Source organism: Mus caroli, unplaced genomic scaffold (assembly GCF_978045245.1).
Source record: "Mus caroli unplaced genomic scaffold, Mus_caroli_1 scaffold_5, whole genome shotgun sequence".
Classification (NCBI taxonomy): domain Eukaryota; kingdom Metazoa; phylum Chordata; class Mammalia; order Rodentia; family Muridae; genus Mus; species Mus caroli.
The window spans coordinates 87828257-87851654 of record NW_028227260.1 but is presented as its reverse complement, the minus strand read 5'-3'; the positions used below and the strand labels follow the sequence as shown (position 1 = coordinate 87851654).

The window sequence follows — 23398 nt, the reverse complement described above, 5'->3', positions numbered from 1 at the left end:
GCACAGGGAAAGCATCCTAATTAACAAAATCAGAAATAAAAAAGGAGACATAACAACAGATCCTGAAGACATCCAAAACACCATCAGATCCTTCTACCAAAGGCTATACTCAACAAAACTGGAGAACCTGGATGAAATGGAGAAGTTCCTAGACAGATACCAGGTACCAAAGTTGAATCAAGATCAGGTCAATGATCTAAACAGCCTTATATCCCCCAAAGAAATAGAAGCAGTCATTAATAGTCTCCCAACTAAAAAAAGCCCAGGACCAGATGGGTTTAGTGCAGAGTTCTATCAGACCTTCAAAGAAGATCTAATCCCAGTTCTTCACAAACTATTCCACAAAATAGAAACAGAAGGTACTCTACCCAACTCATTCTATGAAACGACAATTACTCTGATACCTAAACCACAAAAAAGCCCAACAAAGATAGAAAACTTCAGACCAATATCCCTTATGAATATTGATGCAAAAATCCTCAATAAAGTTCTTGCTAACCGAATCCAAGAACACATCAAAACAATCATCCATCCTGACCAAGTAGGTTTCATCCCAGGGATGCAGGGATGGTTCACTATACGGAAATCTATCAACGTAATCCAGTATATAAACAAACTCAAACACAAAAACCACATGGTCATCTCGTTATATGCGGAAAAAGCATTTGACAAGATCCAACACCCATTCATGATAAAAGTCTTGGAAAGATCAGGAATTCAAGGCCCATACCTAAACATGATAAAAGCAATCTTCAGCAAACCAGTAGCCAACATCAAAGTAAATGGTGAGAAGCTTGAAGCAATCCCTCTAAAATCAGGGACTAGACAAGGCTGTCCACTTTCTCCATACCTATTCAACATTGTACTGGAAGTCCTAGCCAGAGCAATTCGACAACAAAAGGAGATCAAAGGGATACAAATTGGAAAAGATGAAGTCAAAATATCACTTTTTGCAGATGATATGATAGTATATATAAGTGACCCTAAAAATTCCACCAGAGAACTCCTAAGCCTGATAAACAGCTTCGGTGAAGTAGCTGGATATAAAATTAACTCAAACAAATCAATGGCCTTTCTCTACACAAAGAATAAACAGGCTGAGAAAGAAATTAGGGAAACAACACCCTTCTCAATAGTCACAAATAATATAAAATATCTTGGCTTGACTCTAACTAAGGAAGTGAAAGATTTGTATAATAAAAACTTCAAGTCTCTGAAGAAAGAAATTATAGAAGATCTCAGAAGATGGAAAGATCTCCCATGGTCATGGATTGGCAGGATCAACATTGTAAAAATGGCTATCTTGCCAAAAGCAATCTACAGATTCAATGCAATCCCCATCAAAATTCCAAATCAATTCTTCAACGAATTAGAAAGCGCAATCTGCAAATTCATCTGGAATAACAAAAAACCTAGGATAGCAAAAACTCTTCTCAAGGATAAAAGAACCTCTGGTGGAATCACCATGCCGGACCTAAAGCTCTACTACAGAGCAATTGTGATAAAAACTGCATGGTACTGGTATAGTGACAGACAAATAAGACCAATGGAATAGAATTGAAGACCCAGAAATGAACCCACACACCTATGGTCACTTGATCTTCGACAAGGGAGCTAAAAACATCCAGTGGAAGAAAGACAGCATTTTCAACAAATGGTGCTGGCACAACTGGTTGTTAACATGTAGAAGAATTGGAATCGATCCATTCCTATCTCCTTGTACTAAGGTCAAGTCTAACTGGATCAAGGAACTTCACATAAAACCAGAGACACTGAAACTTATAGAGGAGAAAGTGGGGAAAAGCCTTGAAGATATGGGCACAGGGGAAAAATTCCTGAATAGAACAGTAATGGCTTGTGCTGTAAGATCGAGAATTGACAAGTGGGACCTCATGAAACTACAAAGCTTCTGCAAGGCTAAAGACACCATCAATAAGACAAAAAAACCACCAACAGATTGGGAAAGGATCTTCACCTATCCTAAATCAGATAAGGGACTAATATCCAATATATATAAAGAACTCAAGAAGGTGGACTCCAGAAAGTCAAATAACCCCATTAAAAAATGGGGCTCAGAACTGAACAAAGAATTCTCACCTGAGGAATACCAAATGGCAGAGAAACACCTGAAAAAATGTTCAACATCCTTAATCATCAGGGAAATGCAAATCAAAACAACCCTGAGATTCCACCTCACACCAGTCAGAATGGCTAAGATCAAAAATTCAGGTGACAGCAGATGCTGGCGAGGATGTGGAGAAAGAGGAACACTCCTCCATTGTTGGTGGGATTGCAATCTTGTAAACCACTCTGGAAATCAGTCTGGCGGTTCCTCAGAAAATTGGACATAGTACTACTGGAGGACCCAGCAATACCTCTCCTGGGCATATATCCAGAAGATGTCCCAACCGGTAAAAAGGACACATGTTCCACTATGTTCATAGCAGCCCTATTTATAATAGCCAGAAGCTGGAAAGAACCCAGATGTCCCTCAACAGAGGAATGGATACAGAAATTATGGTACATTTACACAATGGAGTACTACTCAGCTATTAAAAAGAATGAATTTATGAAATTCCTAGCCAAATGGATGGACCTGGAGGGCATCATCTTGAATGAAATAACACAATCACAAAAGATCTCACACAATATGTATTCACTGATAAGTGGATATTAGCCCAAAACTTAGGATACCCAAGATATAAGATACTATTTGCTAAACGCATGAAACTCAAGAAGAATGAAGACCAAAGTGTGGACACTGTGCACCTTCTTAGAATTGGGAACAAAACACCCAGGGAAGGAGTTACAGAGACAAAGTTCGTAGCTGTGATGAAAGGATGGACCATTTAGAGACTGCCGTATCCAGGGATCCATCCCATAATCAGCTTCTAAATGCTGACACCATTGCATACACTAGCAAGATTTTGCTGAAAGGACCCAAATATAGCTGTCTCTTGTGAGACGATGCCGGAGCCTAGCAAACACAGGAGTGGATGTTCACAGTCAGCTATTGGATGTATCACAGGGCTCCCAATGGAGAAGCTAGAGAAAGTACCCAAGGAGCTAAAGGGATCTGCAACCCTATTGTTGGAACAACATGATGTACTAACCAGAACCCCGGAGCTCTTGTCTCTAGCTGCATATGTATCGAAAGATGGCCTAGTCGGCCATCAATGGAAAGAGAGGCCCATTGGACTTGCAAACTTTATATGCCCCAATATAGGGGAATGCCAGGGCCAAAAGAATGGGAATGGGTGGGTAGGGAAGTGGGGGGCGCTATGGGGGACTTTTGGGATAGCATTGGAAATGTAATTGAGGAAAATATGTAATAAAAATATTAAAAATCAAAAAAAAAGATTTTATGGCAAAAAAAAAACATATCCATGCTCTTTCTTTCTTTTATATAAGACACAACAAAGCTATTAAAAATGCAGAGATATAGTGCCCAAATTAACAAAAATCAGAAATTAATGGAGACATAACAACGGACATTGTGGAAATTCTAAGAATCATTAAATCTTACTTCCAAGGCCTATACTCGTCAAAATTGTACAATCACAATGAAATTGATGATTTTCTAGACAGATACCAATTGCTAAATCTAAATGAAGACCAGATAAACTATCTGAATAGTCCTATAAACCCTAATAAAATAGAAGCAATAATTAAAATCTCTCCACCAATAAATAAACAAACAAACAAATAAAAACTTAACATGTCGTAGGCTAGATGGTTTCAATGCAACATTCTACCACCCTTTCAAAGAAGAACTAATATCAGTAGTCCTCAAACTAGTCCACAAATATAGAAACAGAAGGAACACTGACAAATTCATTCTCTGATGCCACAGTCACCATGGTACAAAAGTACACAAAGACTCCACAATGAAAGAGAATTTCAGACCAATTTCTCTCATGAACATTGATGCAAAAGTACTAAAAAATACTTACAATTTAAATAAACATCAAAAACATTATCCACTAAAATCAAGTAGGCTTCATCACAGGGATGCAATTTATAAAAATCTGTCAATGTATTCCATAATATAAACAAACTGAAAAATAACTTCACATGATTATCTCACTAGATGGTGAAAAAGAATTTGATAACATGCAACATCCCTTTTTAATAAAAGTACTTCAGAGAGCAGTTAGGTATATGCATACCTAAACACAATAATGGTAAGCAAATAGCCAGAATCAAATTAAATGGAGAGAAACTGAAAGCATTTCAACTAAAATTGGAACAAGACAAGGAGGCTGTCCACTCTCCCTCGATCTCTCTAGTATAGTACTTGAAGTTCTAGCTAGAGCAGTAAGACAACTGAAGGAGATGAAGGAAATAAAACCTGGTAAGGGAAGATATCAGGTTATTGATATTCACAGATATGATAGTATACCTAAGTGACACAAAAACTTCTAGCAGAGAACTCCTGAAACTGATAAACACCTTCAACAAATTGTCTGGATACAAAGCTAACTCAAAGAAACCAGTAACCCCATCCACACAAGTAATAAATGGGCTTAGAAAAATGTTAGAGAGAGAGTACCATTTATGATAACAACAAATTATATACAATATCTTGGTGTTATTCCAAACAAGAGAAAGACCTGTATGAGGACTTCAAGACTCCTAAGAAATTGAGAAAGATATAAGAAGGTGGAAAGATCTCCCATGTTAATAGATTATAATAACATAATAATAACATAGTGAAAATAGCCATATTACCAATTTTTTTTTACAGTTTCAATTCAAAACCCAGGGAAAGTCCAACAATATTGTTTACACATCTTCAAAGAAAATTTCTCAACTTCACATGGAAAAAACAAAAATTGGAGGATGTATAAAATCATCTTGAACAATAAAAGAACTCCTATAGGTATCACTATCCCTGGCCTCAAGATACACTATATAGCAGTAGTAATAAAAACTGCATAGTATTGATATAGAAACAAACAGGTGGAACAATGGTGTTGGTTCAAAGACCCAGAAATAAACTGATAAACCTTCAGACACTAGATTTTTGACAAAGAAACCAAAATCATACAATGGAAAGGGGAGATTATCTTCAACAAATGGTTCTCTTCTATCTGGATATCTGTGTGTGGAAGAACACAAATAGTTCCATATGTATCACCCTGCAAAAAACTCAAGTGCAAATGCACCAAAGACTTCAATGTAAAACTAGATACACAAACTCAAATAGAGCAAAAAGAAGAGAATGAAGCAAAAAGCCTTGAACTCATTGGTACAAGAGACAAGATCCTGAACCAAACACCAATAGCTCTAGCACTAAGGTTAAGAAAAACATTAACCAATCAGACCTCCCATAACGCCCAGGGACCAAAAAGTACACGGGGTTGGGGTGCGGGAGTGATTTATGGCTTCAGATGACTATGTATCAGAAGACTGCATTACCTGGCATCAATTGGAGGGGAGCCCTTGGTCTTGTGGAGGATTGGTGACCCAGGATTGTGGAATCCAAGGGCAATGGGGCAGGAGTAGTTGGGTGGGTGGGGGACCACCCTCATAGAGGCAGGAGAGATGCAAAGGGGATAAGGTGTTTGTGAAGGGGAAACTAGGATGGGGGATAACATTTGATTAAATAAATAAAATAACCAGTAAAAAATACTGGTAAAAATCTTTGGAACTTTTCAGAAAGAAAGAAAGAAAGAAAGAAAGAAAGAAAGAAAGAAAGAAAGAAAGAAAGAAAGAAAGAAAGAAAGAAAGAAAGAAAGAAAGAAAGAAAGAAAGGAAGGAAGGAAGGAAGGAAGGAAGGAAGGAAGGAAGGAAGGAAGGAAGGAAGGAAGGAAGGAAGAAGGAAGGAAGGAAGGAAGGAAGAGGAAGGGAAGGGAAGGGAAGGGAAGGGAAGGGAAGGGAAGGGAAGGGAAGGGAAGGGAAGGGAAGGGAAGGGAAGGGAAGAAGGGAAGGGAAGGGAAGGGAAGGGAAGGGAAGGGAAGGGAAGGGAAGGGAAGGGAAGGGAAGGGAAGGGAAGGGAAGGGAAGGGAAGGGAAGGGAAGGGAAGGGAAGGGAAGGGAAGGGAAGGGAAGGGAAGGGAAGGGAAGGGAAGGGAAGGGAAGGGAAGGGAAGGGAAGGGAAGGGAAGGGAAGGGAAGGGAAGGGAAGGAAAAATAACAGCCAATTTCTGCCCTAAATTGAAACCCATTCCACAGGCAAGAACCAGTCACTGACACTATTAATGATACTCTGTTATGCCTGCAGACCGGAACCTAGCATAATCATCCTCTGAGAGCTTCTATCTAGCAGCTAATGGAAAGAGATGAAGAGACTCACATCCAAATATGGAGTTTGCAGAGTATTATGGAAGAGTTGGGAGAAGGATTGAAGGACCGGAAAACAACAGGGACTTCAGAGGAAAATTAAGATAATCTACTAACCTGGACCCTTGAGAGCCCCCAGAGATTAAATCACCAACCAAAGACAAAGCACAGGCTGGAACTAGACGCCCTGCATGCATGTAGCAGATGAGCACCTTCGTCTTTGTGCTCATTCCCCAACAACTGGAGCAGAAGGACAAGCAAACTTGTCCCTAAGATTATTGCTTGCCTCAATATGGATCAAATACCCTCAAAAGGATCTCTTCACCTAGCTTCAGTGGGAAAGGTTGTGCAACAACATGATGTGAAGGGGGAGAGTGAGTGGTGACACCAAATGTTTGGCTTATTCTTCTCAAAAGATAAGGGAAAGGTGGAATAAAGGAGGACTTGTGTGAAGGGGTACTGGTAGGAGACAAAGAGCTGATATTGGGTTACAAAGTGAATAAATAAATATATTGAAAGAAGACTATTCTCAAGGCTGATATTAGTCTGTCATAATCAATAACTAATTTTCAGGAGGATTTTTAAAGATATTACTCATTCCCATTTCTCACTGGGACAAAATTGTAGCCCTGTGGTTAAAACTGAATTTCTAAACATCAATATATTTCAGTTTGGGTGTCTAGTACCTGTATCAGGAAGTTATCTTTAATGTAAGAAGCATATCATCACCCCTAGACTATAGGTTAAGCTAAATGAGTATAGTACCATCCTTGCTTTTATTTTGGAAACCCATAACTATTTTAGGAAATTTATGTATGCCCTCTTGGAGAGCCCAGTTGTCTCCAATTAAGTTCTATTTGATAAAGTTTTATATTTCTATTTGCTGCTAAATGTGTGGAATGTCTGAAACCCCTAGAATACAACAATAAAATTGCTAACCCAGATATATGAAAATGGTGAATAGTATTAATTAATATGTGAAAAACAAATATATCAAAATAAAATTAATTAATATGTAAAAACAGATAAATCAAAATAAATAAACACCATATTTCACAGATTTCCTAATGATGGTTTCATAAGCATCACTGTCTATTACAAAAGCATTTCTTGTCAATTCTATAATAACATTTCATGTTTTGGTCATCACAAAGTATCTTTGCCTTTATTTCAAAGGTAGGACAACAGATTCCAATCTGCCTCTGGGTGATGCAGTGGATCACTGAATTTAAGATACAATCAGAAGAAAGTTGTCTGCACAGGCAAGAGTGTGGACCACAAAAGCTAACAGCTTCTAGGACAGGCGAGAGCCACAGAAGTTCTGAGGCAGCACCATTTATGGGCTCCAGACATCCAGCCACCTACCTGGCCAGAGGTCAGGAGTACACCCAGCAAAGGAGTCCCTAGCCTCAGGATACACGGAAGCCATTTTGGTTCCGGGACTCCGCAGAAAGTAGTCCGCACAGGTGAGAGTGTGGACTACTGAAATTAACACCTTCTGGGACAGGCCAAAGCAACACAGCTTCCGGGAAAGGTTATACTTTGGCCCTTCATCTTGATCCAGGAGGAGGTCCAAACACCAAATAACTGTGCACCTTCCCTGTAAGAGGTGAGCTTGCATGCTCTGACCACTGAAACTCAGAGGAGAGAGCTAGTCTCGCAGGTCTGCTGATAGAGGGTAACAGAATCACAAGAGGAACAATCTCTAAACAGAGACAACTATAACAACTAACTCCAAAGATTACCAGATAGCAAAAGGAAAATGTAAGAATCTTACTAACAGAAACCAAGACCACTCACCATCATCAGAACCCAGCACTCCCACCTCGCCCAGTCCAGGGCACCCCAACACACCTGAAAAGCTAGACCCAGATTTAAAAGCATATCTCATGATGATGGTAGAGGATATCAAGAAGGACTTTAATAACTCACTTAAAGAAATATAGGAGAACACTGCTAAAGAGTTACAAGTCCTTAAAGAAAAACAGGAAAACACAACCAAACTGGTAGAAGTCATTAAAGAAAAACAGGAAAACGCATCCAAACAGGTGATGGAAATGAACAAAACCATACTAGACCTAAAAAGGTAAGTAGACACAATGAAGAAAACCCAAGGTGAGGCAACGCTGTAGATAGAAACCCTAGGAAAGAAATCTGGAACCATAGATACGAGCATCAGAAACAGAATACAAGAGATGGAAGAGAGAATCTCAGGTGCAGAAGATTTCATGGAGAACATCAGCACAACAATCAAAGAAAATGGAAAATGCAAAAAGATCCTAACTCAAAACATCCAGGAAATCCAGGACACAATGAGAAGACCAAACCTACAGATAATAGGAGTAGATGAGAATGAAGATTTTCAACTCAAAGGACCAGCAAACATCTTCAACAAAATTATAGAAGAAAACTTCACAAACCTAAAGAAAGAGATGCCCATGAACATACAACAAGCCTACAGTACTCCAAATAGACTGGACCAGTAAAGAAATTTCTCCCGACACAAAATAATCAGAACAACAAATGCACTAAATAAAGATACAACACTAAAAGCAGTAAGAGAAAAAGGTCAAGTAACATATAAAGGCAAGTCTATCAGAATTACACCAGATTTTTCAACAGAGACTATGAAAGCCAGAAGGGCATGGACAGATGTCATACAGAAACTAAGAGAACACAAATTCCAGCCCAGGCTACTATACCCAGCCAAACTCTAAATTACCATAGATGGAGAAACCAAAGTATTCCACGACAAAACCAAATTCACACATTATCTTTCCACGAATCCAGCCCTTCAAAGGATAATAACAGAAAAAAAAAAAAAAACAATACAAGGATGGAAACCATGTCCTAGAAAAAGCAAGAAGGTAATCTCTCAACAAACCTAAAAGAAGACTGCCACAAGAACTGAATGCCAACTCTAACAACAAAAATAAAAGGAAGCAACAATTACTTTTCCTTGATATCTCTTAATATCAATGGACTCAACTCCCCAATAAAAAGACATAGACTAACAGACTGGCTACACAAAGAGGACCCAACATTTTGCTGCTTACAGGAAACTCATCAAAGAGAAAAAGATAGACACTACCTCAGAATGAAAGGCTGGAAAACAATTTTCCAAGCAAATGGTAGGAAGAAACAAGCTGGAGTAGCCATCCTAATATTTAATAAAATCGACTTCCAACCCAAAGTCATCAAAAAAAGACAAGGAAGGGTACTTCATTCTCATCAAAGGTAAAATCCTCCAGAGGAGCTATCAATTCTGAATATCTATGCTCCAAATACAAGGGCAGCCACATTCATTAAAGATACTTTAGTAAAGCTCAAAGCACACATTGCAACTCACACAATAATAGTGGGAGACTTTAACACACCACTTTTACCAATGGACAGATCATGGAAGCAGAAACTAAACAGAGACACAGTGAAACTAAGAGAGGTTATGAAACAAATGGATCTGACAGATATCTACAGAACATTTTATCCTAAAACAAAAGGATATACATTCTTCTCAGCACCTCACGGGACCATCTCCAAAACTGACCACATAATTGGTCACAAAACAAGCCTCAACAGATACAAAGATATTGAAATTGCCCCATGCATCCTATCAGATCACCATGGACTAAGGCTGATCTTCAATAACAAAATAAATAATAGAAAGCCAACATTCACGTGGAAACTGAACAACACTCTTCTCAATGATACCGTGGTCACAGAAGGAATAAAGAAAGAAATTAAGGACTTTTTGGAGTTTAATAAAAATGAAGCCACAACATACCCAAACTTATAGGACACAATGAAAGCATTTCTAAGAGGAAAACTCATATCTCTGAGTGCCTCCAAAAAGAAACTAGAGCGAGCAAACATTAGCAGCTTGACAACACACCTAAAAGCTCTAGAACGAAAGGGAGCAAATTCACACAAGAGCAGAAGACTGCAGGAAATAATCAAACTCAGGAGTGAAATCAACCAAGTGGAAACAAGAAGAACTATTCAAAGAATCAACCAATCGAGGAATTGGTTCTTTGAGAAAATCAACAAGATTGATAAACCATTAGCCAGACTCACTAGAGGGCATAGGGAAAGTATTCTAATTAAGAAAATCAGAAATGAAAAGGGAGGCAAAACAACAGATCCTGAAGAGATCCAAAACACCATCAGATCCTTCTACAAAAGGCTATACACAACAAAACTGGAGAACCTGGATGAAAGGGACAAGTATCTAGACATATACCAGGTACCAAGGTTAAACAAAGATCAGGTTAATGATCTAAATAGTCCCATATCCCCTAAAGAAATAGAAGCAGTCATTAATAGTCTCCCAACCAAAAAAAGCCCAGGACCAGATGGGTTTAGTGCAGAGTTCTATCAGACCTTCAAAGAAGATCTAATCCCAGTTCTTCACAAACTATTCCACAAAATAGAAACAGAAGGTACTCTATCCAACTCATTCTATGAAGCCAGAATTACTCTGATACCTAAACCCCAAAAAGACCCAACAAAGATAGAGAACTTCAGACCAATTTCCCTTATGAATATCAATGCAATAATCCTCAATAAAGTTCTCACTAACCGAATCTAAGAACACATCAAAACAATCATCCATCCTGTCCAAGTAGGTTTCATCCCAGGGATGCAAGGATGGTTCAATATACGGAAATCCATCAATGTAATCCAGTATAAAAACAAACAAAAAGACAAAAACCACATGATCATCTCATTAGATGCTGAGAAAGCTTTTGACAAAATCCAACACCTTTTCATGATAATAGTCTTGGAAAGATCAGGAAATCAAGTCCCATACCTCAACATGATAAAAGCAAATTACAGCAAACCAGTAGCCAACATCAAAGTAAATGGTGAGAAGCTGGAAGAAATCCCACTAAAATCAGGGACTAGACAAGGCTGTCCACTCTCTCCCTAACTATTCAATATTGTATTGAAGTCCTAGCCAGAGCAATTCGACAACAAAAGGAGATCAAGGGAACACAAATTGGAAAGAATGAAGTACAAATATCATTATTTGCAGATGATATGATAGCATATATAAGTGACCCTAAAAATTCCACCAGAGAACTCCTAAGCCTGATAAACAGCTTCAATGAAGTAGCTGGATATAAAATTAACTCAAGCAAGTCAATGGCCTTTCTTTACACAAAGAATAACCAGGCTGAGAAAGCAATTAGGAAAACTACACCCTTCTCAATAGTCACAAATAATATAAAATATCTTTGTGTGACTCTAACTAAGGAAGTAAAAGATATGTATGATAAAAACTTCAAGTCTCTGAAGAAAGAAATTAAAGAAGATCTCAGAAGATGGAAAGACCTCCCATGCTCATGGATTGGCAGGATCAACATTGTAAAAATGGCTATCTTACCAAAAGCAATCTACAGATTCAATGCAATCCCCATCAAAATTCCAACTCAATTCTTCAACTAATTAGAAAGGGCAATCTGCAAATTCATCTGGAACAACAAAAAACCTAGGATAGCAAAAACTCTTCTCAAGGATAAAAGATCCTCTGGTGGAATCACCACGCCTGACCTAAAGCTGTACTACAGAGCAATTGTGATAAGAACTGCATGGTACTGGTATAAGGACAGACAAGTAGACCAACAAAAGAGAATTGAAGATCCTGAGATGAACCCACAAACCTATGGTTACTTGATCTTTGACAAGGGAGCTAAAACCATCCAGTGGAAAAAAAAAGCATTTTCAACAAATGGTGCTGGCACAACTGGCTGTTATCATGTAGAAGAATTTGAATCGTTCCATTCCTATCACCTTGTACTAAGGTCAAATCTAAGTGGATTAAGGAACTCCACATAAAACCAGAGGCACTGAAACTTATAGAGGATAAAGTAGGGAAAATCCTCGAAGATATGGGTACAGGGGAAAAATTCCTGAATTGAACAGCAAAGGCTTGTGCTATAAGATTGAGAATCGATAAATGGGACCTCATAAAGTTGCAAAGTTTCTGCAAGGCAAAAGACACTGTCAATAAGACAAAAAGACCACCAACAGATTGGTTAAGTATCTTTACCTATCCTAAATCAGATAGGGGACTAATATCCAATATATATAAAGAACTCAAGAAGGTGGAGTCCAGAAAATCAAATAACCCCATTAAAAAATGGGGCTCAGAACTGAACAAAGAATTCTCACCTGAGGAATACTGAATGGCAGAGAAGCACCTGAAAAATTGTTCAACATCCTTAATCATCAGGGAAATGCAAATCAAAACAACCTTGAGATTCCACCTCACACCAGTCAGAATGGCTAAGATCAAAAATTCTGGTGACAGCAGATGTTGGCAAGGATGTGGAGAAAGAGGGAGACTCCTTCAGTGTTGGTGGGATTGCAAGCTTGTACAACCACTCTGGAAATCAATTTGGCGGTTCCTCAGAAAATTGGACATAATACTACCAGAGGCTCCAGCAATATCGCTCCTGGGCATATATCCAGAAGATGTTCCAACCGGTAAGAAGGACACATGCTCCACTATGTACACAGCAGCCTTATTTATAATAGCCAGAAGCTGGAAAGAACCCAGATGCCCCTCAACAGAGGAATGGATACAGAAAATGTGGTACATTTACACAATGGAGTACTACTCAGCTATTAAAATGAATGAATTTATGAAATTCCTAGGCAAATGGATGGACCTGGAGGGCATCATCCTGAGTGAGGTAACACAATCACAAAGAAACTCACACAATATTTACTCACTGATAAGTGGATATTAGCCCAAAAACTTAGGATACCCAAGAAATAAGATACAATTTGTTAAACACATGAAACTCAAGAAGAACGAAGACCAAAGTGTGGACAGTATGCCCCTTCTTAGAACTGGGAACAAAACACCCATTGAAAGAGTTACAGAGATAAAGTTTGGACCTGTGAAGAAAGGATGGACCATCTAAAGACTGCCATATCCAGGGATCCATACCATAATCAGCTTCCAAACGCTGACACCATTGCATACACTAGCAAGATTTTGCTGAAAGTTCCCAGATATAGCTCTCTCTTTCGAGACAATGCCGGGGCCTAGCAAACACAGAAGTGGATGCTCACAGTCAGCTATTGAATGGATCACAGGGTCCCCAATGGAGGAGCTAGAGAAAGTACCCAAGGAGCTGAAGGGAACTGCAACCCTGTGGGTGGAACAACATTATGAAATAACCAGTACCCCAGAGCTCTTGACTCTAGCTGCATATATATCAAAAGATGGCCTAGTAGGTCATCACTGGCAAGAGAGGCCCATGGGTCTTGCAAACTTTGTGTGCCCCAGTACAGGGGAATGCCAGGGCCAAAATGTGGGAGTGGGTGTGTAGGGGAGTTGGGGGTGTGTGTATTGGGTCCTTTTTGGATAGCATTGGAAATGTAAATGAGGAAAATACCTAATAAAAAATTAATTCAAAAAAAAAAAGAATCTTTAGTAAAGTTCAAAGCACACATTGCACCACACACAATAATAGTGGGAGAGTTAAACACACCAATTTCACCAATGGACAGATCATGGAAACAGAAACTAAACAGGGACACAGTGAAACTAACAGAAGTTATGAAACAAATGGATCTTACAGATATCTACAGAACATTTTATCCTAAAAGAAAAGGATATACTTTCTTCTCAGTACCTCATGGTACCTTCTCCAAAACTGACCACATAATTGGTCACAAAACAAGCCTCAACAGATACAAAAATATTGAAATTGTCCCATGCATCCTATCAGACCACCATGGCCTAAGGCTGAATATATACACAAATGTTAAAATATTTGCTAATTTAATGAAAAATACTTAAAAACTAGACACTGCAATTGAACCAAATTTATTACAGACACATAAGTATGTTTAAATATATGCAAATAAAGAACTATAATGTACCCCATAAATAGACTGATAAAGAAATAATTAACCATCTCAATAAATACAGAAAAGGCCTTTGATCAAGTTTAAAATAGTTTCCTGATGACACTTTTTTAAAAGCTACTTATATGGAGTGGATCCCAAGGTGGGGCAACCTTTTGACAAATACAGAGGTGGGAGCTTGTAGCCAACCATCGGACTGAGCTAGGGGTTCTCCAATGGAGAAGTTGGAAAAGGGACTGAAGGAGCTGAGGGGGTTTGCATCCCCATGGAGGGAGACACATTATCAACAGGCCAGAACAATATGGAGCTCCTGGAGACTGGACCACTAAACAAAGAATACACATGGAGTGATCCATGGTGCTGGCCATATTGGACATCAGTGGAAGGAGAGGCCCTTGGACATAAGGGTGTTCAATGACCCAGGTTTTTTTTGTTGCTGTTTTGTTTTTGTTTTTTGTTTTGTTTTGTTTTGTTTTATCACAATTGCTCTGTAATACAGCTTGAATTCTGGGATGGTGATTCCACCAGAGGTTCTTTTATTGTTGAGACTAGTTTTTGCTCTCCTAGGATTTTTATTATTCCAGATGAATTTTCAAATTGCCCTTTCTAACTCTGTGAAGAATTGAGTTGGAATTTTGATGGGGATGGCATTGAATCTATAGATTGCTTTCAGCAAGATAGCCATTTTGATTATATTAATCCTGCCAATCCATGAGCATGTGAGATCTTTCCATCTTCTGAGATAAATTGATTTCTTTCTTCAGAGACTTGAAGTTCTTATCATACATATATTTCAAGTCCTTAGTTAGAGTCACACCAAGGTATTTTATATTATTTGTAACTATTTTGAAGGGTGTTATTTCCGTTATTTCTTTCTCAGCCTGTTTCTCCTTTGTGTAGAGAAATGCCACTGATTTGTACTAATAGCTTGTGCTGTAAGATCAAGAATTAACAAATGGAACCTCATAAAATTGCAAAGATTTTGTAACGCAAAAGACACTGTCAATAAGACAAAAAGCAACTCACAAATTGGGAAATGATCTTTACCAATCCTAAGTCTGATGGGGGCTTATATCCAATATATATAAAGAACTAAAGAAGTTGGACTCCAGAAAACTACACCACCCTATTAAAAAATGTGGTACAGAACTAAAGAAAGAATTCTCTACTGAGGAATACTAAATGGCTGAGAAGCACCTGAAAAAATGTTCAACATCCTTAATCATCAGGGAAATGCAAATCAAAACAACCCTGAGATTCCACCTCACACCAGTCAGAATGGCTAAGATAAAAAATCCAGGTGACATCAGATACTGGCAAGGATATGGAGAAAGAGGAACACTCCTCCATTGTTTGTGGGACTACAAGCTGGTACAACTACTCTGGAAATCAGTTTGGTGGTTCCTCTGAAAATTGGACATAGTTCTACCAGAATATCCAGTGTTACCACTCCTGGGCATATACCCAGAAGAGTTTCCAACTTGTAATAAGGATATATGCTTCACAATGTTCATAGCAGCCGTATTTTAATAGCCAGAAGCTGGAAAGAACACAAATGTTCCTCAACATTGGAATGGATACAGAAAATGTGGCACATTTACACAATGGAGTACTACTCAGCTATTAAAAACAAAGAATTTATGAAATTCTTAGACAAATCGATGGATCTGGAGGATATCATCTTAAGTGAGGTAACCCAATCACAAAAACACACATGATGTGCACTCACCAATAAGTGAATATTATCCCAGAAGCTCAGAATCCTTTTTCTAAAGGGGAACAAAATAACCATGGAAGGAGTTACAGAGACAAAATTCAGAGTAGATACTGAAGGAACAACCACCCAGAGACTGCCCAACTTGGGCATCCATCCCATAAACAACCAAACTCAGACAGTATGGTAGATGCCAACAAGAGCTTCCTGACAGGACCCTGATATAGCTTTCTCTTGTGAGGCTATGCCAGTGCCTAGTAAATACAGAAGTGGATGCTCACAGTCATCTATAGGATGGAACACAGGGTCCCCAATGAAGGAGCTAGAGAAAGTACTCAGGGAGCTGAAGGGGTCTGAAACCCCATAGGAGGAACATCAATATTAACTAACCAGTACCCCCAGAGCTCCTTGGAACTATACCACTAATCAAAGAAAACACAAGGTGGAACTTGTGGCTCTAGCTGTATAGGTAGTATCATAGGATGACCTAGTAAGTCATCAATGGGAGGAGAGGCCCTAGGTCCTGTGAAGGTTCTATGCCCCAGTATATGTGAATGCCAGGACCAGGAATGGGTGTATGTGGGTTGGGTTCAGGGAGAGTTGGGAGGGGATAAGTGATTTTCAGATAGGAAACTAGGAAAGGAGATAACATTTGAAATGCAAATAAAGAAAATATCTAATAATTTTTTTAAAAAGAATTCATAAAAATGGATGCTACACATGACATACTTAAAGTAAATACTATATAATAAGTTCAGGGAAATCAGAAAATATTTCCTCTAAATATCAGGAAGAAGACATTGGTATTCACACCATAGTTTCATAAAATCCTAGAATTATTCTTGCAGAATATATGATGCTATATTTTAAAAATCCAGAATTTTATTATAAAACTCTGAGATTTGGTAAATATTTTCAGAAAAAGAAACTTTCTATACATTGACAATGAGGATGCTACTAGAAAATCAGGTTGAACTGTTCCACTTAATATCTCCTCTAAAACTAATTGAATATTTGAAATAAAATTGAGAAAGAAGCTAAAAGGCCATTACAATAAAAAGTTTATAACACTTGAGAAAAATCAAAGAAGAATTGCACTTTAACTTATGATGCCTGGTACAGTGTTTTCCCTAATAAACTTATGATCTTCCTCCAGGTTGTTCAGAAATTGATAGAAAACTTCATCCTGAGCCAATCTATATTTGTTATCTCTTGAGTGCTATACTTTCACTCCTTTCACTATTAGAAAATCAGCCTTTCTATCTTGTTGAACAATTTGAACAATGACTCTTACCCCAGTGTTAAAAAACAAGAGGTGTGTTTTAATCTTCTTGACTCTTAAAATATTAGTAGCAGAATTCAATACTTTTAATTTTGCCTCAGAAGTGGTTCCTCCTTATCCAAGACTCTCTCATCTCTATGACTCTCAGCCTAAGACAAAACTTTCCTACATACACAATCTGTAACAGTGCCAACAAAGAGAAGGTTCTCATTATCTTTTGCATTTTTCAAAGTGGGTACCAAATGCTTATTAAGTTTTATTTCACCCCAAATCAGAAAGTATTTCCATGTTACTTTGGTATACAAACCACTACCTATCACTGGCTTTCAACCACCGGTTCTTGTTTTTATAGACCCTTATATTTTCTAATGTGTTCCAATTATTTTAAGCTAAGTTATAGGGATTAGTGCTAGTTGTATAATAAATAGGCCATGTGCTTCAAAATGCCCTCCCAAGGTAATGCTAATTATATGAAGCAATATTCATTTTCAGAAGCATAAGAATTGACCTGGAGGGCATCATCCTGAGTGAGGTAACACAATCACAAAGGAACTCACACAATATGTACTCACTGATAAGTGGATATTAGCCCAAAACTTAGGATACCCAAGATATAAGATACAATTTGCTAAACACATGAAACTCAAGAAGAATGAAGACTGAAGTGTGGACACTATGCCCCTCCTTAGAATTGGGAACAAAACACCCATGGAAAGAGTTACAGAGATAAAGTTTGGAGCTGTGAAGAAAGGATGGACCATCTAGAGACTGCCATATCCAGGGATCCACCCCATAATCAGCTTCCAAACGCTTACACCATTGCATACACCAGCAAGAATTTGCTGAAAGGACCCAGATATAGCTGTCTCTTGTGAGACTATGCCGGGGCCTAGCAAACACAAAAATGGATGCTCACAGTCAGCTAGTGGATGGATCACAGGGCTCCCAATGGAGGGGCTAGAGAAAGTACCCAAGGAGCTAAAGGGATCTGCAACCCTATAGGTGGAACAACATTATGAACTAACCAGTACCCCGGAGCTCTTGACTCTAGCTGCATATGTATCAAAAGATGGCCTAGTCGGCCATCAATGGAAAGAGAGGCCCATTGGACTTGTAACTTTATATGCTCCAGTACAGGGGAACGCCCGGGCCAAAAAAAAATGGGAATGGGTGGGTAGGGAAGTGGGGGAAAGTATGGGGGACTTTTGGGATAGCATTGGAAATGTAATTGAGGAAAATATGTAATAAAAATATTAAAAAAAAGAAGTTGGAAAATCTTCCACAAAGTTATTATAATTAAATCTGAATCCTGAAATGTAACTGTGAGTTTTTAAATAGAAGATTTTGTAATTCTGCATTTGCATGTGTTGGGGAAATAAATATGTCTGAGACTAGCAACAATATTGAAAGGATTTCACTCACCTTGAAACCTGGACTATAAACTAAGGGCTTATGATAAGAATGTGAAATTGATTCATTAAGAAATAATCAATGCAGTCTATAATTTGGATTTTGCATTGTTTGATCAAAATAATAGACATAGGTGTTTTATTACTTTTTGTTAGAAATTATTAATTTTTGCCTGCTTAATATCTACTTAACCTACTTATTTCAGTATTCTTCTTTACCAAAGAGAAATAATTTACCTCCAAAATCTTGGTCTATTTGGTTTAGTACAACTGAATAAATTGTCCTAAGGGAGGGATTTAGAATAAGCCATATCTAAATATGCCATGTTATATATCTAAATAGTCATTTTCATTGCTAGTAATGATCACTGGCTTAAGCATGACATAAACCAGTCAAATTAAATATTAAATCTAACTCTCTATCTCAGAACTTAGAATCAAGAAGGGCAGGGACAACAATATCAACCTACCAGATCCCCCAGAGCTCCCAGGGAATAAACCACCAACCAAAGAGTAAACATAGAGGGACCCATGGCTCTAGCTGCATATGTAGCATAGGATGGCCTTGTTGGGCATCAATGGGAGGAAAGGTCCTTGGTCCTATGAAGGCTCGATGCTCCAATGTAGGGAAATGCCAAGACACAGAAGTGGGAGTGGGTGGGTGCATGTTGAACACTGTCATAGAAGCAGGGGGAGAGGGGATGGCTTAGGGGATTTCTGGAGGGGAAACGAGTAAAGGGGATTTCATTTGAAATGTAAATAAAGAAAATATCTAATAAAAAATCCAAAAAAGGAATCTCTCTCTCTCTCTCTCTCTCTCTCTCTCTCTCTCTCTCTCTCTCTCTCTCTCTCTCTCTCTCTCTCTCTCCATAATTCTTCTAGCTACATTGCCAGTCTTGCAGTAGTACATTTGGAACAGTCTGTGATCCCAGCTCCCCCTCCTTGGCAACTCTGCTTACAGTTAGATATAGAATCCCAGCATTCCTATATTTTGTGAGCCCATTCATCCACCTTTCTAGTCTACCCTCATCTTTTTCTTTGAGCATCGCTACCTAGAAACATTTTCTACACTACTAGTGAACACACTTGCCAGGGCCTCAGGTCCACAAATTATTTTTTGCCCTCTGAAAAGAACAAAGAACTCTTAATTCTCACCCTCTGAATGGTAATAACCTGCTTACAGGTGTCCTTCCTCCCATTTCAACTTCAATTATTCAAGAGTCCCACTCCTGTTTCTGACCCAAGATTCTCATAGCCCATTAATTTCTATCTCTCTAGATGTTTCTTTGCCTTACTGCAACCTTCATACAGGATCTTCTCTTTCTACCACAGCTCTGACTCCATATGGGCACTCACTTTTAAAGTGTAATCATGATCCCCTTAATTCTTTCCTGAGGCCCCTGTTAGATTTTTCTCCTAGCTCACATCTATTCATTTTTGCCACCTACCTACCTGCAGAAGAACCCTCAACTATGCAGCCTAATGGATTCTGTGAAATTACAGTGGAATGAAATAATGAAAGAAATCCCTGACATTACACTAGAATTTACAAAGAAATAAAATTACTAAGGAAATGCAAACTCCGATTAAACTGGAAATGGAAAACTTAGAAAATTTAACAAACCTCTCAGAAATAAGCTGCACCAACAGAGTCTTTAAAAAGAGATTTTTCAATTATTGACTGCAAGGCAGAAGAAATGTATGTATCTGTTAAAGAAAGTGTTAAGTCTAAAAATGCCCAAGCAAAACACATCCAGGAAATCTGGGATACCATGAAAAGGTCAAATCAATGACAATAGTAATAAGTTAGAAGAAATATGTCAAAGGCCCATAAAATATTCTAAAAATCATAGAAGAAAATTTCACTAACTTCCAAAGCAAGTTGTGTATCAAGGCACAAGAAGCATATAACACATCAATTAGACTGAATCAGAAAAGAAAGTCCCCTTAGAACATGATACTTAAAGTAATAATCATAAAAAACAAAGAAAGAGTATTAAAAGCTGAAAAATAAAATGAGAAAGTATTATATGAAGGCAGAACCATTATATTAACACCTGACTTTTTTAAATTATTAATCATTCCATTTCTTTACATCTCAAATGCTATCCGAGTTCCCTGTTACCCCCCAACCACCCACCAATGTCCCCATCCCACATGTGCCCTCCCCCCTCTCTTTTGCCTGTATGAGAACACCTAACTTTTTAGTGGAGACTCTTAGACCCTGAAGAGCATGTACCTGTTCTTCAAATGGAAAAAAAAACAAAAGATGCCAGACTAGAGTACTATATGCAGTAAAACTATCAATCACAATATATGAAGAAAATAATTTCATGATAAAATGTAATTTATACAGTATCTTATCTTACAAATTCTGCTTGACAAAAGGCACTAGAGGAAAATCTTCAACCAAAACTGGTTGTTCAAACTCAATAAAACACAATTAATAAATAATCTCCAGCCAACAAATAAAAAGATGGGGGTGGGACCAAAACAATAGTAACAATATACCTGAAGTCAATAAGGACTTCTCACTGATACTTGTCAATATTAATAATTCATCAGTAAAAAGATACAATCTAACATATTGGATTATAAAAAACAGGAACCAGCTTTCTGCTGTGTGCAAGGAAAGCACCTTCACATCAAAAATAGACATCACCTCAGGATAGAAGGATGGATAAATACAATCTAAGCAAATGGGCCCAAGAAGCAAGCAAGTGGAGCCATTTAAACATCTGATGCAAAATAATTCAACAAAACCTAATCAGAAGATACAGAGGACACTATATACTCAACAAAGAAAAAAAAATCTACCAAGAGGATATTGCAATTCTAAGCATTTAGATACCAAACCTGAGGGCACACAACTTCATAAAAAATATACTAATACAGATAAAACTGTATATTGTAATCCTCACAGTGATAATGCTTAAATTTAATACCCCACTCTCACCAATAGACAGGCTCTCCAGACAAAAACTAAATAGAGAAATACTGTAGCAAATAACATCACAAATCAATTGAACTTAGCAAACATTTATATAACATTTCAACCCAGCTTGTCAGTAGTTGGTGGAACTTGTTCCAAAGTTGATCAAGAGCTTGAACACAAAGCACACCTCAATGATTATAAGAAAATTTAAATAGCACCTTGTATCCTACATGAGCACCATAGATTAAAGCTGAACACCAAGAACAGAAACAACAAAATGTTTACCAACTCATTAAAACTGAGCAACTTACTCCTGAGTGAAAGTTGGTCAAGATATAAATTAAGAAGGAAATTAAAAATATTTAGAATTGAATGAAACTGAAAACACAATATATACAAACTTATAGGACAAAAGGAAGGTGTTGTAGAGGAAAATGCATAGCATCAAATACTTACATAGAAAAAACTGGAGAGGTTTCATATTACCAACTTAAGGGCAGACATTAGTGCTCTAGATGAAAAATGAGAAATTAAATCTCAAAGGAATAGAGAACAATAAATAATCAATAGGTCTGATAATAAAACAGAAACAAACAAAACAGTACATAAAGAATCAATGAAATGAAGAATTGGTTCTTTGAGAAAACCAATAAGATTGATAAACACCTACCCAAATTAACTAAAAGGTAGAGAGACAATATCCAAATTAATAGAATTAGAGACAAAATGGGGGATATAAAAACAGACACCAAGAAAATCCAGAAAATATTAAGGATATATTTTAAAAATCTGTTCTCCAACAAATGGAAAATCTGAAAGATATGGATAAAATTCCTAACATAGAATACTTGTTCAGAAATATTTAACCTATTTATGCCTACCTCCTCCTGAAGGATATTTGGAGGCACTCTTATATGAAGGTTTAGGTTTGGGTTTCTTCTTTTTTCCTGGAAGGTTTCTGGACTTTGGACAGGCCCTGTTTGGCAGTTGTTGAGTAGACACTGAAGACTGGGTCTTGGATCTGGTTGATGATGATCTTCTATGCAAGTGATTAGAAGATTGAGATTTGAATTCTGAGTGGTCTCCAGAAAATCTGCTGTGAGATCTGGTTTGGATTCTGGTGTTGGAAAAATGGTGTCTTTCACATTCGCTCTGAAGGTCATGGTTTTCTTCCTTGTAATGGTATTGCCTTCCCGAGCTAGAATCAGGTTGAGCATAATGTGGATCATCATTGTATACCATCTGTACCTTCAGTTTACAACCATCCAGTAAAAATCCATTTAGGGAATGTACGGCATCATTGGCATCACATTTGTTGTAGAAATGGCTGAAAGCAAAGCCACAGTGCTCTTCAGTTATTTCGGGGGATGTATACATCACCAAGAGGTCCATAATCCTCAAAGACGTGCTTCAAAGTATAAGATGAAGTGTGGTGTGCCAAGTTTTCAACCTTGAGGCAGGTCATTCCATCTACATTGAGAAGAGCATGAGAGCAACGCATGAACCTTGATAGAGCTGGATCCTCTGAATTGAGCAGTTTTTAATGGAAAATACGTAGGATCTGTAAGAGAAGAAACGGCTCTGAACGTTTGCTCCGGTTCATTTGACCACGATACCACGAGGCTTGGACTGTTAGAATTCAGTTATTCCCCCAGGCATTCTAGAATGGTTCACATAGCCCCACTGAGTCATAAGACTGAAACCATTTAAGAAATAGAGTAATATGAATAAATAAAAGTATTTTATACGGTTATTTTATGTGTTTGACTATCTTCATACCAGAGGAGGCAATGTTTACAGATGGTTGTGAGCCACTGTGTAGTTACTGGAATTGAACTTAGAACTTCTGGAAGAACGAGTGCTCTTAACTGCTGAGCCACTGCTCCAGTCC

The 23398-nt window shown here is 37.9% G+C and overlaps 1 protein-coding gene across 1 annotated transcript in view; it reads right to left on the bottom strand.

Moving 5' to 3' along the window:
• The window catches only part of LOC110287468 (uncharacterized), a 48291-nt gene extending 25281 nt beyond the window's left edge, over positions 1-23010 (bottom strand). Inside the window, 2 exon segments of the mRNA XM_021154079.1 lie at positions 22389-22864; positions 22866-23010. Coding sequence (XP_021009738.1) covers positions 22389-22864; positions 22866-23008 — 619 coding nt within the window. The 5' untranslated portion in view covers positions 23009-23010.
• Positions 23011-23398: the final 388 nt, after the last annotated feature.